Raw genomic sequence first — 14,555 nt, forward strand, 5'->3', positions numbered from 1 at the left:
TTCCACAGTGTGCCATGTAAACACTGCCATTTTCTATGGGTGCCTTTATATGAAAAAGAGATGGGAAGTACTGGATTAGGAGGAAGAGTGTATCTCCAGGGAAGAACTGGGCAGCCAAGGGATCTTGAACTATCTTTACTATCTTGGCAATCCCAGTTCAGCTTAAGATACTTCACCTAGGCCCAGTCGGAAAAAGACACAAAGACATGACCCAAGGGAATCACATTCTTAATCACCCACATAACTCACTTCCACTAGACACCCATAAACAGAAGTCAACAAACCAACCAGAGAGCCAGCTTCCCAAATGCCCTGGAAATTTCTCAGGATAACAGAGAGGGACAAGTACTCAGGGCAGATACTGAGTGAAACTGGAAACTCAGTAGGTACGAAGATCTGGTCAACCTAGGAAGAAGGATCTTTTCTCCATTCAAAGGCACCACTCCCTCCAGCCTCTGCAGCCATCACTCAGACAGGGCCTGCTTCCAGGCTGACCTGTATTAATCCAAGTTTCCATTGATTGTTTTCCCTGGCAAACAAATGAGAGGGTGTTCCAGTACCACAAGCTAAACCAAATGGCTAGGAATAGCTTTTCAAGACCCAAATTTTAGAGTTAGAGGCAGAGAACTCCTAAGAGGATAAAGCAGAGAATATATCTTTCTCTTTGGGAAAATATCCTATTACTACTTTTAAATGTGCAGAGGGCTTTTGTTCCTAGAACACATATTAATACATTTAGCAGGTAAGCCACGTCTTGTTTAATGCAACAAGCATGAAATATTTGCAACGCTTATGCTTTTCCCCCTTGTACCATGAAAAGCACAAGCACTGATGTATAAGCTTCAAATACATAACTGAAAGTAAAGGTACTTTACTAAAAGAAGATAAAGCCCAGAGATGAATCAGAAGAAAAAAAAAAAAAGCCAGGAGTCCTGACTTGAGGGTCCTAGATTCTTACTGAAAAGTCTTTCCTCGCTCCCCTCCCACCAGGGGATGAAGGAGTGAGGATGAGGAGAAATTTCACTGGGGAAAAGAAAAACTTTATTGAAAAGCTTATGAGAACACACAGACCCTGTGGAAACTTTTTATCTCCTGCTACCGGTGCTGTGCCCCAGAAGCCAATCTGAAGCCAGAATCGTACTTACTGACGCAGGCCATCAGGTCATGAAAGATGTCCTTGGGGAAGAGAGGGTGTTCCAGCCCCCGGAAGTAAAGCTTCAGGACACCAGCTATGGAATCCATGTCATGGTCGTTCTGGTCCCCAGCCAGGGGGTCCTCTCCTAAGGATAAGCAACCCCCACAAAAAGGAAAGAGAGTGAGAGAGGCAAAAACACACAGGACGAACAGACGCGGTGGGGAGGGGGTGAACCATGTATGTCCCGGTCCCAATCCATCAGCTTTCTGCCCAGCATGGTGGCCATGAGTGGGACAGACCAGAGAACAGATAAAGCAAAGACTGTTCCATTTCAGGGGCTCCAGGACGAAAGCACGGCAGACGAGTCCATCAATATAAACTCTCTTGTGCCAGCCTGGCTTAGGGACATGGTCCCTATGAGCTGAGGATGGGACACAGCAACTGTCTCTCACAAGAATCATGAAACTAGGCTGGGACTGAGCTCCTGAGGGGAGAAAAATGAGGCCAAGGAGGCCAGCTCCTGAGACTGGCTCTCACGTCTCCTGGCCTGCAACCAAGAACACCTACTTACAGAACAATCATGCCAGAGCTCCCCATGGAAAATTTCATATCAGATGTAATTAGATTTAATGATAGGGCCAACCTCAAATTGAAACTATATATATCCATTACAGTGACGGAAATTGCCAAAGCTTGCCCATTACCTTAATAGCCCACAAAATAATAAATGGGCTACAATGAACAAGCGCATTAGCCTTGATATTAACTGCCACCAAGGGTTCCAGATGAAGCCATAAACCGCCCAGATATCATAGTTAACTTCTTGGGTTTTGGCAGATCATCGGCATGAAAGAGGCAGGATGGGTAGGGCTGTGAAGGAAGAAGGAAACTGGGATGTGCCCTGGTATTTCCCTGCATATCTACAGGGGAATGTGTACAAGAGAGCAGGTACCCTCTGAAGAGACAGGTAAGCTGGCTTCCTGACCTCTGGGGACCTCTTAGGGAAGAAAGGGTGGAGCCAATACCCCAGGGGGCTGGCAAATATTTGGTTTTATCTTCAAGACTGTTTCCTTACCTCTCTCAAAGGCATTTTTTATGTCATTCACTTCCACCTGGGATCCTGACACCCGGAAAATTCCTTCATGCTGTAGTCCTGGCAATACACAGAAAAGTGATCAAGAAGAAAAAGCAAATTCACAAGCACAGTGGCAAGCTTAGCTGAATACCTATCTCCCCCAACCAGTGTGTGTTTAAGCACGCTGTCTCTCTTCTTTAGGCCAAAGGAGAAAAACATGTGCAAGGATGTTGGAAAAGTCACTGGAATAATTTCGAGGCATTCGTTTTCATTAGAAAGCACCAAGTTAGAGACTCCTCTGACTCCAGGGCGACTATGAGGCAGATTCCTTTCCTTGTCTTTGCCTCTCTGTTCCCATCTGTAAAGCAAGGAAGTGACCCATTGGTACTTTTTAAAAATCATCTAGGGTCAAGAATAGAAAAATATACTCAGGAAGCTGAGGCAGGAGGACTGCTTGAGGCCGCGAGTTTGAGACTAGCCTGGGCAACATAATGAGACCCTGTCTCTAAAAAATGTTTGAAAGTAGCCAGGCACAGTACTTGTAGCATGCCTGTAGTCCCAGCTACTCAAGAGGCTGAGGTAGGAGGTTCACTTGAACTTGGCAGTTAGAGGCTACAATGAGCTATGATCATACACTGCCCTCCAGCCTGCATGACAGAGTGGACCCTATCTCAAAGAAAAAAAAAAAAAATGGGAAATGGGTCAAGGCATTAGTTCTCATCAGGAGTTTCATAAGAGATTATAATATTGCTTTAGCTGTTTTAACATGGTTTGATTGTTCAAGGGGGCAATGCTTTCATTACTTACGAAAAAGAGTGGACATGAAACTATAAGTCAGGAATGTCCAATCTTTTGGCTTCCCTGGACCACATTGGAAGAAAAACTGTCTTGGGCCACAGAGAAAATACTCTAACGATAGCTGATGAGAAAGAAAAAATCCCCCCAAAATCCCGTAATATTATAAGAAAGTTTACGAATTTGTGCTGCAGCCCATGGGCCACAGGTTGAACAAGCTTGCTATTAAGTGATCAGTCAACGGATAGTATTGCCAGACATTGTGCTAGGCACTGGTTCCTGACTACAGCTTTACTCTAAAGACAAACATGCATGAATGTTATACTACGATAATGTGCACAAGAACTTCTTGGTGTTGTTAGAGGAGAAAAACAAATCATGAAAAAAAAATGCTGGCATAGTAACTGCTGCTAATCAATGCTTTCACACAAACAAATTACTTGGTCCTCACAAGTAATAATGTCACAACAAGGTAAAGGTTGGCAACAATCTCATTCTCTGGATGAGGGGACTGATGAGTGACAGCCAGCCTTAAGTTATACAGGAAGTAAGAACCAGGGCCAGGACTCAAACTCAGGCCTTGTGGCTGCAATCATACTCAGTCTTCAACACCAGGCTTGTGGAGCCTATCGGAGTGCAAGTGCAAAGGTTGGGAACCACATTGGTCACTCTGAGCATGGACATGACTTAAAGACAGCACCACACACACAACTGCAAAACTGGTGAGAAATCCAGCAAGTGTGTCATCAGTGCCAGCCCCAGGGGTTGGACTAGACTAGCATCTCTGATTGCATCAGGACCGCTCAGCTTTTCTCAGGATCCCTGGGTCTCAATCTTAAGCATTTTGTCAAAATCCCTCTGTTATGGCACAATCCTTCAAAAACCTTGACATGCTGGAGAAATCTCAAGTTTTATTTTAGGAAAACAAAATAGACTAATGCTCCATTTTGCCCACCGTTAGAGGGTTTCTTCAGTTAAGAAACCCTCTTGTGCCTCAACTGCTTTTATCTCTAAAGCAGATGAATTCTATCAGCTAGACCTCTGGAGGTAAACCACATAGGCCAGGACAGATTCTGAATCCAACTGAAACAACATTAAGAAGTAAGCAGAGGAAATGTAGTTACCTGGCTTGTAATAGGCCTTAAGTTGTCTGCTCCTGTAAAGGAATCTCCAGAATATTCCTCACAGAGTGGCAGGCAACGTTAAAACCTCATTAGTACCACTGTAATAGGACTATAATACTAGTTACAAATGCGATGTAAAAGCCAGATAATGTTGTTTAAATATAGTATGTAAACAACAAGTGCTTTGAGAGAAACAGCCACATGTCACAACATGGTATAAGCAAAGGTCATCTCGGAAACCGGGCTACTCACTATGTTCTAGTTGGTGAAGCCATTGCACAAATTCCTGAAACAGCGTCATCATCTTGTTACTTTTTGGTAGGTTAGAACACCAAGGAAAAGTAGCCTTGGCCTGGGGGTCCAGGACAAGAAGAAATGAGAGGAGAGCTCATTGGAAATCAGGCAGCAGGCCTGGAACACACGGAGCTCTCTTTAGGTCTGGTCTCTGTTTCCTCTTGAGAACTTATGTTTTGGAGGGACTACTATGTGTTCTTGCTCAACAGACAGAATCTCTAGATTCTGGAAGCAGAAACATTAATAAGTGGCTGGTTTCCAGAAAGCAAAGAGAAAAACCAGTTGGCTTTTTATTATACTGCAGGTGAATCCTTGCATAACCAAAGTGACACATCCATGATCTTTCAAATTTTTTCTCAGTTCATACGAACATGAAAGTATAAAACTCATCAGACTTGGATAAGTTATTTGGAAATGGCACAAAACCTTCCATTGTGCACGGAATCCAACCACTGCCAAAAGTTGTTCTCCTGGAGAATTCCTGAAATGATTTCTACAGCAGCCATCTCATGTTCACGTTACGTTGCTCCCTTCCTCATGAAAATGTTTTTTTTTTTTCCCATCATGATTCACTTTCAATTGTTTCTCAAATCCGTTCTCTTCCTTTAAGCCTTCCTGAATCACCCTCACCCACCACTGAGCTTTCTCATCTATATAATGGGGACTATAATGTCTACCTCCCAAGGGATTTGAGGATAGTTAGGATGTGAAAATCCCCAGCATTCAGTGGGCCACAGACTCTTTCAAGACTGACACAGGTTATGAGCTCTATCCTCATTAAATGCCTACACACAAAAATTTTTACCGTGGTTTTTTTAGGGAGTTCATGAATACCTTAGGTCCCTATTTGGGAAAAATCAGTTTAGTGGAACAGATGTTTTTTGCGCAGCTACTATGTGCTCAATTTTTAAAAAATCCACAATATATTTATTTGCTTGATCCTAGAATATATATAAAATACTTTTAGAATTGCTAATCCATATCTGTGTGATAAAAAAACTACTAATTACTGTAAAATATTTGTTGAGAGATCTTTTTATCTTTAGATTTATATTATAGTCAAGACAAATTACTTAGGTTATTTTTTTCCTTATTCTCTTCATTGTGGTTATGTTATTCACTTGTAATACAGTTAGGTTTATATGTTACTGTCTGCATTCCATTTTGGGTTGTACCCACACACTGCCTTTATTTATTTATTTATTTATTTATTTATTTATTTATTTTGAGACAGAGTCTTACCCTATCACTCAGGCTGGAGAGCAGTGGCGTGATCTCATCACAACCTCCACCTCCTGGGTTTGAGTGATTCTCGGGCCTCAGCCTCCCGAGTAGATGGGATTACAGGTGCCCAACACCACACCCAGCTAATATTTTTGTATTTTTAGTAGAGACAGGGTTTCGCCATGTTGGCCAGGCTGGTCTTAAACTCCTGGCCTCAAGTGATCTGCCCACCTCAGCCTCCCAACGTGCCTGGATTACAGGTGTGAGCCACTGCGCCCGGCTTATTTATCTTTTGAGTACAGGAAACACTAACGTTGTTCTAAAAGTCAAAACTACACTAAGGTAAGAGAAACGCCACTCCTTACCATTTCCCATTGCCCCATTCTTTTCACCTCTTTTCTATCCATCCCCTATAGGTAGCCAATTAAATATTAGTTCCTAGATTCATCCTTCCTGCATTTCTTTTTGCAGAAATGAGAAGATACATGGATATTCTTATATCTTCTTCTCTCTTACATAAAAGGTAATGAAATGCAAAAGAATATCTATATGTATAGTCCCTGACTTATAGTAGTTTGACTTACGATTTCTTGACTTTATGATGGTACAAAAATGATATGCATTCAGGAGAAATACTTCCAATGTTGATCTTCTTTTGGGCTAGCAAAATGTAGTATGATATTCTCTTATAATGCTGGGCAGCAACAGAGAGCCACAGCTCCCAGTCAGCCACGTGATTACCAAGGTAAACAACCTGTACTCTACAGTATTTAGTGTTGCCAGATGATTTTGCACAACTGTAGGCCAATGTAAGTGTTCTGAGTATACTTAAGGCAGGCTAGGCTAAGCTCTGATGTTCCCTAGGCTAGGTATATTGAGTACATTTTCAACTTTTTATGGGTTTATCTGTATGTAACCCCATCAGAGGCCGAGGAGCATCTGTGGTATTCTTTCACATTTTGTTTTTTTCACTTAACAACATATCCTGGGAATCTCTCCATATCAGTTCATGTAAATCTTCCCCATTCTTGTATAGTACTCCACTGAATGAATGTCCCATAATTTTTTCAACCACTCTTCTATGTATGGGCATTTAGGTTCTTTCTAGTATTTTGCAATTACAAACAATGCTGTCACAAATAACCTTGTGCGCATGCATTTTTGTATTGCTGGAGATGTAACTTCACGGTAAATTCCTAGAATTCCTAGAATCTGCTGGATCGTAAGTGCATATGAAGTTTTGTTAGATACTGCCAAATTCCCTTCCAAAAGAGTTGTATCAGTTTGCATTCCCATCAGCAACATATAAATGTGCCTGTTTCCCCAGAGCCTCACCACAGTAATGTGCTAAATTTTTGTCTCCTCATGCACTGTGCCTGTAATGGGTAGAAACAGGTACATTCACGCCACAGTATCTGGAACCTGTCCACTTTTCAGCAAATACCATGGCTAACACCCTGGTCTAGGCCACCATTATGTCTTCCTCAGGCTACTGCAGTTGCTTCCTGTCTCCTTCTTACAATCTTATCTCCAGAGAGCAGCCAAGGATCCTTTAAAAAGATGACTCCCTGTTCAAAATTCTCCAGTGGCTTCCCATCTCCCTCAGAATAAAATCCAATCCTAGCACATTAAGCCCTAAGAGTCTGGCTTCCAGCTTCATCTCCTGCCGCTTTCTTCTTCACTCACTCTGCTCCAGTTACGCTGGCTTCCTGCATGTGGCAAGGTTCTCTGCACTTGTTCCCGCTCCCCAAGATACTCTTCCCCAGATATCCACAAGGCTTACTCCCTCACAACTCTGCCCTAATGTCACTTTAGCAGAAGTCTTTTCTCTGAACCAGCTTCAAACAGTGTCCCCTCTTCCTTCTCCATCCCCTCACCTTGCTTTACTTATCTTCAAGACATTCACCAATACCTGACATATTGTATTTACTGGCTGATCAATTGGTCATTTGCTTATCCACCTGTCAGTGGAATGTAAGGTTCATGAAGGCAGGATCTTTTTGTTGGGATATAATAAGCAACCAATATGTATTTGTTGAATGAATGAATGTATGCTGAATGAGCAGTGGCTCAGACTTTCTTTCTCCTATTGTCTCTTAGGCACAAATAATTCATCCTCCCCTGAACTCAGTTTGGACTTATCTTTGCAAACTGTTTGACTATTAATCATTACTATCTTGTGAAATTTCTTATACTCCTATTCTGAATTACCACAGCTTATCTCTTTTTATTTAACTTATCACTTGCTTACTTATTTCTCCCAACTGCAAAATAAAACCACTTAAAGACAGGAACAGTATATTATTCCTGTTTCTGCTTTCCTACATGGCAATGCATGGTACCCAGCATTGATCAGGGACTTGATAAATTTGTTGACTGTTCAATACTGATATACAATGCTGTTACTTTAAATGAATAGGGATAAGATTTAAAAATTATAGCTGATTAGAATGAGATCAATTGTAACCATGCTATAATAATTACTATCCCAAAAACAAACCTGAGCAATGCCCCAGTTTATAGGGAGAGAAAAAGGCAAGGAGAGGGAGAGAGAATAGCTGCCTCTGAATTTAGACAAGCAATATTTTATCTACCTCCTTAGCTCCAGAAAGGTCACTCTGCCCCTTTTCCTATCACAGAAAGAACAGCATCTAAAAACAATTTCTGATGCCCAGTTCCTAGAAATTTTCATAGCACTAGTTCTGTCCTTTCTAAACACTCTAATCCTTGGGAAATCAATTCTCTGGCAATTATTTCCATCGCTAAATTCCGTCCAATGAGACCAGTAGCTGGTGGGGGAATGGTGTTTATAAGATTCAGCTTCATCCAAGTAGAAGAGAGTATGATTTCACCTAGGTTGAGAAGCAGCCTGCCTCTGCAGATTCTCAAAAGTTGGATACAGCTTTAAGACCAGCTACTAACTCAGCTCTTGGCCATGCTGTATCCAGCAAGACCAAACCAGAACAAAAACTGATTATAAGGAATCACTGCAACATTGGGAAAGGAGATGTTTTCAAACTAGTCTGGTACAGAAAGTGACAAAATGGTCAGGCTGTACAGTGGGAGATACCCACACTTGCAAAGACTGTGAGTAATGGTGAAACTACTGTTACCACGTAATAGCAGCTGTATTTACATAACAGCTGCAATTTCAAACTTACTCTCAAGCTAAAAAAATGCTGTGTGATAAGTGGCTGAGGCATTTTGCGTCAAAATACATGGTGCCTTTCTTTCAATGTCCAGGTGTGGCTATTCTGAGGTCGCAAAAGTTATGTGGACAAATAAGAACTTATTCCTTTTCTGAGAATGTCAGGATGGGAAGTCAATCTCTATTCTTACTCTACAAAGAATTCCTGGAAGTTCTTCCCAATCTTTGCACAAATATGGACAAGGCTGTCATCCTGCTTACCGTGTCTGCTGATAAACCGGATACAGCTTTCCACCACCAGAGGAATTGCCTGGCTGGAGTCCTGAAAAGCCAAAGGGAAACACAACATTAGAATCTTCAAACAGGGATAGCCCAGGGTCAGAGAAAATGGGCCAAATCGTGCAGAACTGTCTTAGTGGATCAGTGGCCGGTCTACAAAGAAGCACCTGGCCTGTCTTCCAAGTTCCAGAGCACAAAAATACAACTACCTACAGAGAATGCTACACAGATGCCTTAAAGTCAGCATGTCCTAAATAAAACTGATCATCTTTTATCCCAAACCAGTTTCTCACTACCTTCTCCACCACCTAATTAATCAATACATTGTCATGTCTGCCTTCTAAATATCTCTCAAATCCATTTGCTTCTCTCTATCTCAACTGCCACCAACCTAGTTCAATCCACCAATACCTCAATTCCCATCCTTGCCACCTTCTGACCCGCATTTCTCTTCCTTCACATAGTGATTAGGTAATCTTTAAAAGTGCACATTTCATTATTTAAACTCTTTCAAAGACCTCTCATTACTCTCTTACACAGCCTTGCATGCCAGGAATCCTGCCTGTGCCTCCAGTTCCACTGCTTGTTCTTTCCCCTGGCTTCTGCTACAGTCATGCTGGCCACGTTTCTGTTCTGCAAAGTCCTCCTTTGCCTCGTGGCTTTGCCTGAGCTGCTCCTGCTGGGGGCATGTTCTCCTTAACCCTGACTGTGACTCCAATGTGTGGATGTGAATATTTGTTGGCACTTGTCACCACTACAGCTCAAACTTCACAAGGGCAGATTCTATGTCAATTCCTGGGTGTCCAGGGTTGGCCATGATGCTCTCACATAAGAGGTGCTCAATTATTCTCAGTTGAAGGTAGCAGAATGAACCAATGGGAGCTTCAGAAAGACGGTTTGTTTGGTATAAAGGTAAGAAAGAAAAGAAAAACTACCTCTAAATAGTGGGGACTAACAGGTACTAAGCAAAGAAGCGGGCCTCCCAGATGTCAATCTTTGCTCTGTTGTTTTGCTTCACAATCTGGCTCATGTCACTGAACTTTTTTGGGCCTCAATTTGCCTTCTACAGACTGGGGAGGGGACTGGAGGCAAGGAGAGTAATATTTCCTATTAGCACATGAACATTAGTGCCTACCATTTATAGAGGAATTTAAAGAGGTGTGAGACCATGTACTAAGTCTTTTAGATGGACTGGTGCTGGTAACAATCCTATGGAGTACATATTATTATTATTATACTCATTAAAATGAAAAAGTGAGGCCAGGTGCGGTGGCTCACACCTGTAATCCCAGCACTTTGGGAGGCCGAGGCCAGTAGATCACTTGAGATCAGGAGTGTGAGACCAGCCTGGGCAACAGACTCTGTCTCTACTAAAAATAGCCTGGCGTGGTGTTGCACACCTGTGGTCCCAGCTACTTGGGAGGCTGAGGTGGGAGGACTGCTTGATCCCAGAGGACAGAGGTTGCAGAGAGCCAAGATCAAGCCACTGCACTCCAGCCTGGGTGATAGAGCGGGACCCTGTCTCAAAAAAGAAAAAGAAAAGAAAAATGAAGAAATGAAGGCTTAGTGAGGTTAAGTAGCTGCTATGGTCACATAGCTGGCAAGTGGCAAAACCAGGATTCAAACCCAGGCAATCTTCCTCGGAGACCTAACACTTTACCACTACCCATACTGCACCCTAGCAGTTCAGCAAACATTCCAGGTGTACATACCAAGTATCACTCAAAACTAGTAGGGTTTTATTTTATATTTTAAATGATTTTATTGTTTTTAGAGACAGGGGTTCCCTCTGTAGCCTAGGCTGGATTGCAGTGGTGTGATCATAGCTCAATCAAGTGATCTTCCCGCCTCAGCCTCCTGAGTAGCTGGAACTACAGGTACCCACACCACACCCAGCACATTTTTATTTTTTCAGAGGGTCTCGCTATGTGCCCAGGATGGTCTCAAACTCCTAGCCTCAAGTAATCCTCCTGCCTTGGCCTCCCAAAGCGCTGGGATTACAGGTATGAACCATGGTACCTGGCCTAAACCAGTAGGGTTTTATAATGCAGCTGAATGTACAATAATTCAGCTGTGAGGAAGAAAGAGATCAGGGAGAGGGGCCCGAACTTCACTAGAAAGGGCTTTAGATGTTCAGGACAGAGACTGGACTGTCAAGTGGGATGGCTCTGTGTAGCTTCTGCCTGTTTGACAGGTTTGCGTGGATCCCTCCCCTGGCTCTGAATTTGCTACTGTAGCCATAGGGTTTGGCCACTATTAGGCAAGCAGCTGGGTCTCACAAAGAAGTCAGGCTGAGAGAAGAGCTGACTTAGCCTCTAGCTCTCAAGCTTTCTGGGAACCAGAGATGATGCCAAAGGGAGTACTGTATATGCCAAGGTGGAGCTGGTGTCAGGATGGTCTCAGCGACCCAAATGCTCATCTTCATGACCCCTAAACCCATCTGTTTCCTCCAGCTTTCCAACTATAGCAGCCAGCGTCTGCCCTCTTGTCAGCATCACTGACTGGCCAGTTAGGCTAGCGTGATCTCAGGGGAAGAATCCTTGTCTTCTCTTCCTTATTCTAAGGAAGAAACTGGGTTCCACTATAAAAATGCCAAAAAAAAGCTCAATTTGGGGGAAGTCTTTTTATGTTTACAGACTTCTGTTATTACATTTCTCATTTATACATAATAGCAGCAGAAGAATGAAACTAGAGCCCTATCTCTCACCATATAGAAAAACAAATCAAAATGGATTAAAGACTTAAATGTAAGACCTGAACTATGAAATGACTAAAAAAAACCACTGGGGCAATGCTTCAAGGATACTGGTCTGAGCAAAGATTTTTTGAGTAAGACCTCAAAAGCATAGGCAACAAAAGCAAAAATAGACAAATGGGATTATCTCAAGCTACAAAGCTTTTGCATAGCAAAGGAAATGATTAACAGAGTGAAGAGACAACCTAAAGAATGGGAGAAAATATTTGCAAACTATCCATCTGATAAGGGATTAATAACCAGAATATATAAGGAACTCAAACAACTCAATAGCAAAAAAACAAACTATCTGATTTAAAAATGGGCAAATGGTTTGAATAGGCATTCTCAAAAGAAGACATACACATGGCCAACAGGTATGTGAAAAAATGCTCAATGTCACTAATCATGAGAAATGCAAATTTTTTAATAATCTCGCCCCAATTAAAATGGCAATTATCAAAAAGCCAAAAAATAACAAATGCTGGCAAGGATGCAGAGAAAAGGGAATGCTTGTACACTGCTGGCAGGAATATAAATTAGTACAGCCACCACGGAAAACAGTATGGAAGCTCCTTAAGAAACTAAAAATAGATCTACCATATGATCCAGCAGGCCCATTGCTGGTTATATATCCAAAAGAAAAGAAATCAGTATATTGAAGTATCAGTATAACTGTACTCTCACGTTTATTGTGGCATTATTCACAATAGCCAAGATATGGAAGCAGCATAAGTGTCCATCAATGGATGAATGGGTAAAATGTGGTATATACACACAATGAAATATTATTCAGTCATAAAAAAGAATAAAATTCTGTCACTTGCAGCAACATAGATGGAACTGGAGGACATTGTGTTAAGTAAAATAAGTCAGGCACAGAAAGATAAATACTGCATATTCTCACTTGTATGCATGAGCTAAAAAAGTTGATTGCATGAAGGCAGAGAGTAGAACGATGGTTTCCAGAGACTGGGAAGGGTAGCGGGGAGTGCGAGGTTAAGAGGTGAGGTTGGGCCAGGTGAGGTGGCTCATGCCTGTAATCCTAGCACTTTCGGAGACTGAGGCGGGTGGATCACCTGAGGTCAGGAGTTCAAGACCAGCCTGGCCAACATGGTAAAACCTTGTCTCTACTGAAAATACAAAAATTAGCTGGGCATGGCAACAGGTGCCTGTAATCCCAGCTACTTGGGAGGCTGAGGCAGGAGAATTGCTTAAACCCGGGAGGTGGAGGTTGCAGTGAGCCAAGATTGTGCCATTGTACCCCAGCCTGGGCAACAAGAGCGAAACTCCATCACAAAAAAAAAAAAAGAAAAAAGAAAAAAGAAGTGAGGTTGGGCAGGGCACAGTGGTTCACGCCTGTAATCCCAGCACTTTGGGAGGCTGAGGCAGGCGGTTCACCTGAGGTCAGGAGTTCGAGACCAACATGGAGAAACCCTGTCTCCACTAAAAATACAAAAATTAGCCAGGTGTTGTGGCGCATGCCTGTAATCCCAGCTACTTGGGATTTTCAAGGCACGAGAATCGCTTGAATCGGGGAGGCAGAGGTTGCAGTGAGCTGAGATCGCATCACTACAGTCCAGCCTGGGCAACAGAACGAGATCCTGTCTCAAAAAAAAAAAAAAAAAGTGAGGTTAATGGGATAAAAATAGTGAGAATAAATAAGTTCTAATGTTTGATAGCACAGTAGGATGATAATAGGTAACAATAATTTATTGGATATTTCAAAATAGACAGAAGATTTGGAATGTTCCCAACACACACACACCAAAAAATGATAAATATGTGAGGTGATAGATACCCTAATTACCCTGATTTGGTTATCATAAATTGTATGCATGTATCAAAATATTACATGTACCCCATAAGTATGTACAATTATGTATTAATAAAAATTATTTTAAAATACTAGCAGCAGAGATAATGAAGATAGTGATATGAGTGTTTGCATAGTTTTGTTGGTCCTACGTTAAATATGACCTAGAGGGAGAAAAGCTGGAAAGCTTACAGGCTACTGGCTTCAACAAACTGTGTGAGTACAAAATTTGGCCGGCATATGCAGGAAACGGAGTATCAGTGGTAAAGGTAAGTACGAAGGGTTGGCAGGAAACAGGGCAAGAAAAATATTAACCTGCATGTCTGTGGTTACCAGCAGCACTCACATGCAGTCCCCAATGGATAATCTGTGGCAGACAAGGGTGGGCTACAGATGACCTGTCCTACTGCACAAGCATCTTCTAGTCCCCACTGCTCCAGTGGAGTCTAAGAGTCCAGTAGGAGCATAAAATGGACAAAGTCACAAAGGCTTTGAACACTCCCGCCATCCTCCTCTCTCCTTGTAGTGTTTCTGAGCAATGAGTAAATTAATTTCCCTGGGACGTGCCTGTGCACTCCTGTGGTGCCACGATGACCAGCACTTCACCATTGCCTTTGTATAGAGTTGACTGAGTTTATTTTATTTTATTTTATTTTGAGACAGAGTCTCACTCTTGTCACCCAGGTTGGAGTGCAATGGCACGATCTCGGCTCACTGCAACCTCTGCTTCCCAGGTTCAAGTGATTCTCCTGCCTCAGCCTCACGAGTAGCTGGGATTACAGGTGCCCACCACCACGGCTGGCTAATTTTTGTATTTTTAATAGAGACAATGTTTTACCATGTTGGCCAGGCCAGTCTGGAACTCCTGATCTCAGGTGATCCACCCATCTCAGCCTCCCAGAATGCTGGGATTATAGGTGTGAGCCCTGAC

The 14,555-nt window shown here is 42.5% G+C and overlaps 1 protein-coding gene across 7 annotated transcripts in view; it reads right to left on the reverse strand.

Moving 5' to 3' along the window:
• Positions 1-14,555, reverse strand: part of SRGAP2 (SLIT-ROBO Rho GTPase activating protein 2) — a 251,081-nt gene that overhangs the window by 25,079 nt on the left and 211,447 nt on the right. For all 7 annotated transcript variants that reach the window (XM_009188679.4, XM_009188675.3, XM_003893204.4 and 4 more), the window contains 3 exons: positions 9,057-9,117; positions 2,211-2,288; positions 1,146-1,280 (listed from right to left, as the gene is read on the reverse strand). In XM_009188679.4, coding sequence (XP_009186943.1) covers positions 1,146-1,280; positions 2,211-2,288; positions 9,057-9,117 — 274 coding nt within the window. The remainder of the gene's footprint in view (positions 1-1,145; positions 1,281-2,210; positions 2,289-9,056; positions 9,118-14,555) is intronic.

Source organism: Papio anubis, chromosome 1, assembly GCF_008728515.1.
Source record: "Papio anubis isolate 15944 chromosome 1, Panubis1.0, whole genome shotgun sequence".
Lineage (NCBI taxonomy): Eukaryota > Metazoa > Chordata > Mammalia > Primates > Cercopithecidae > Papio > Papio anubis.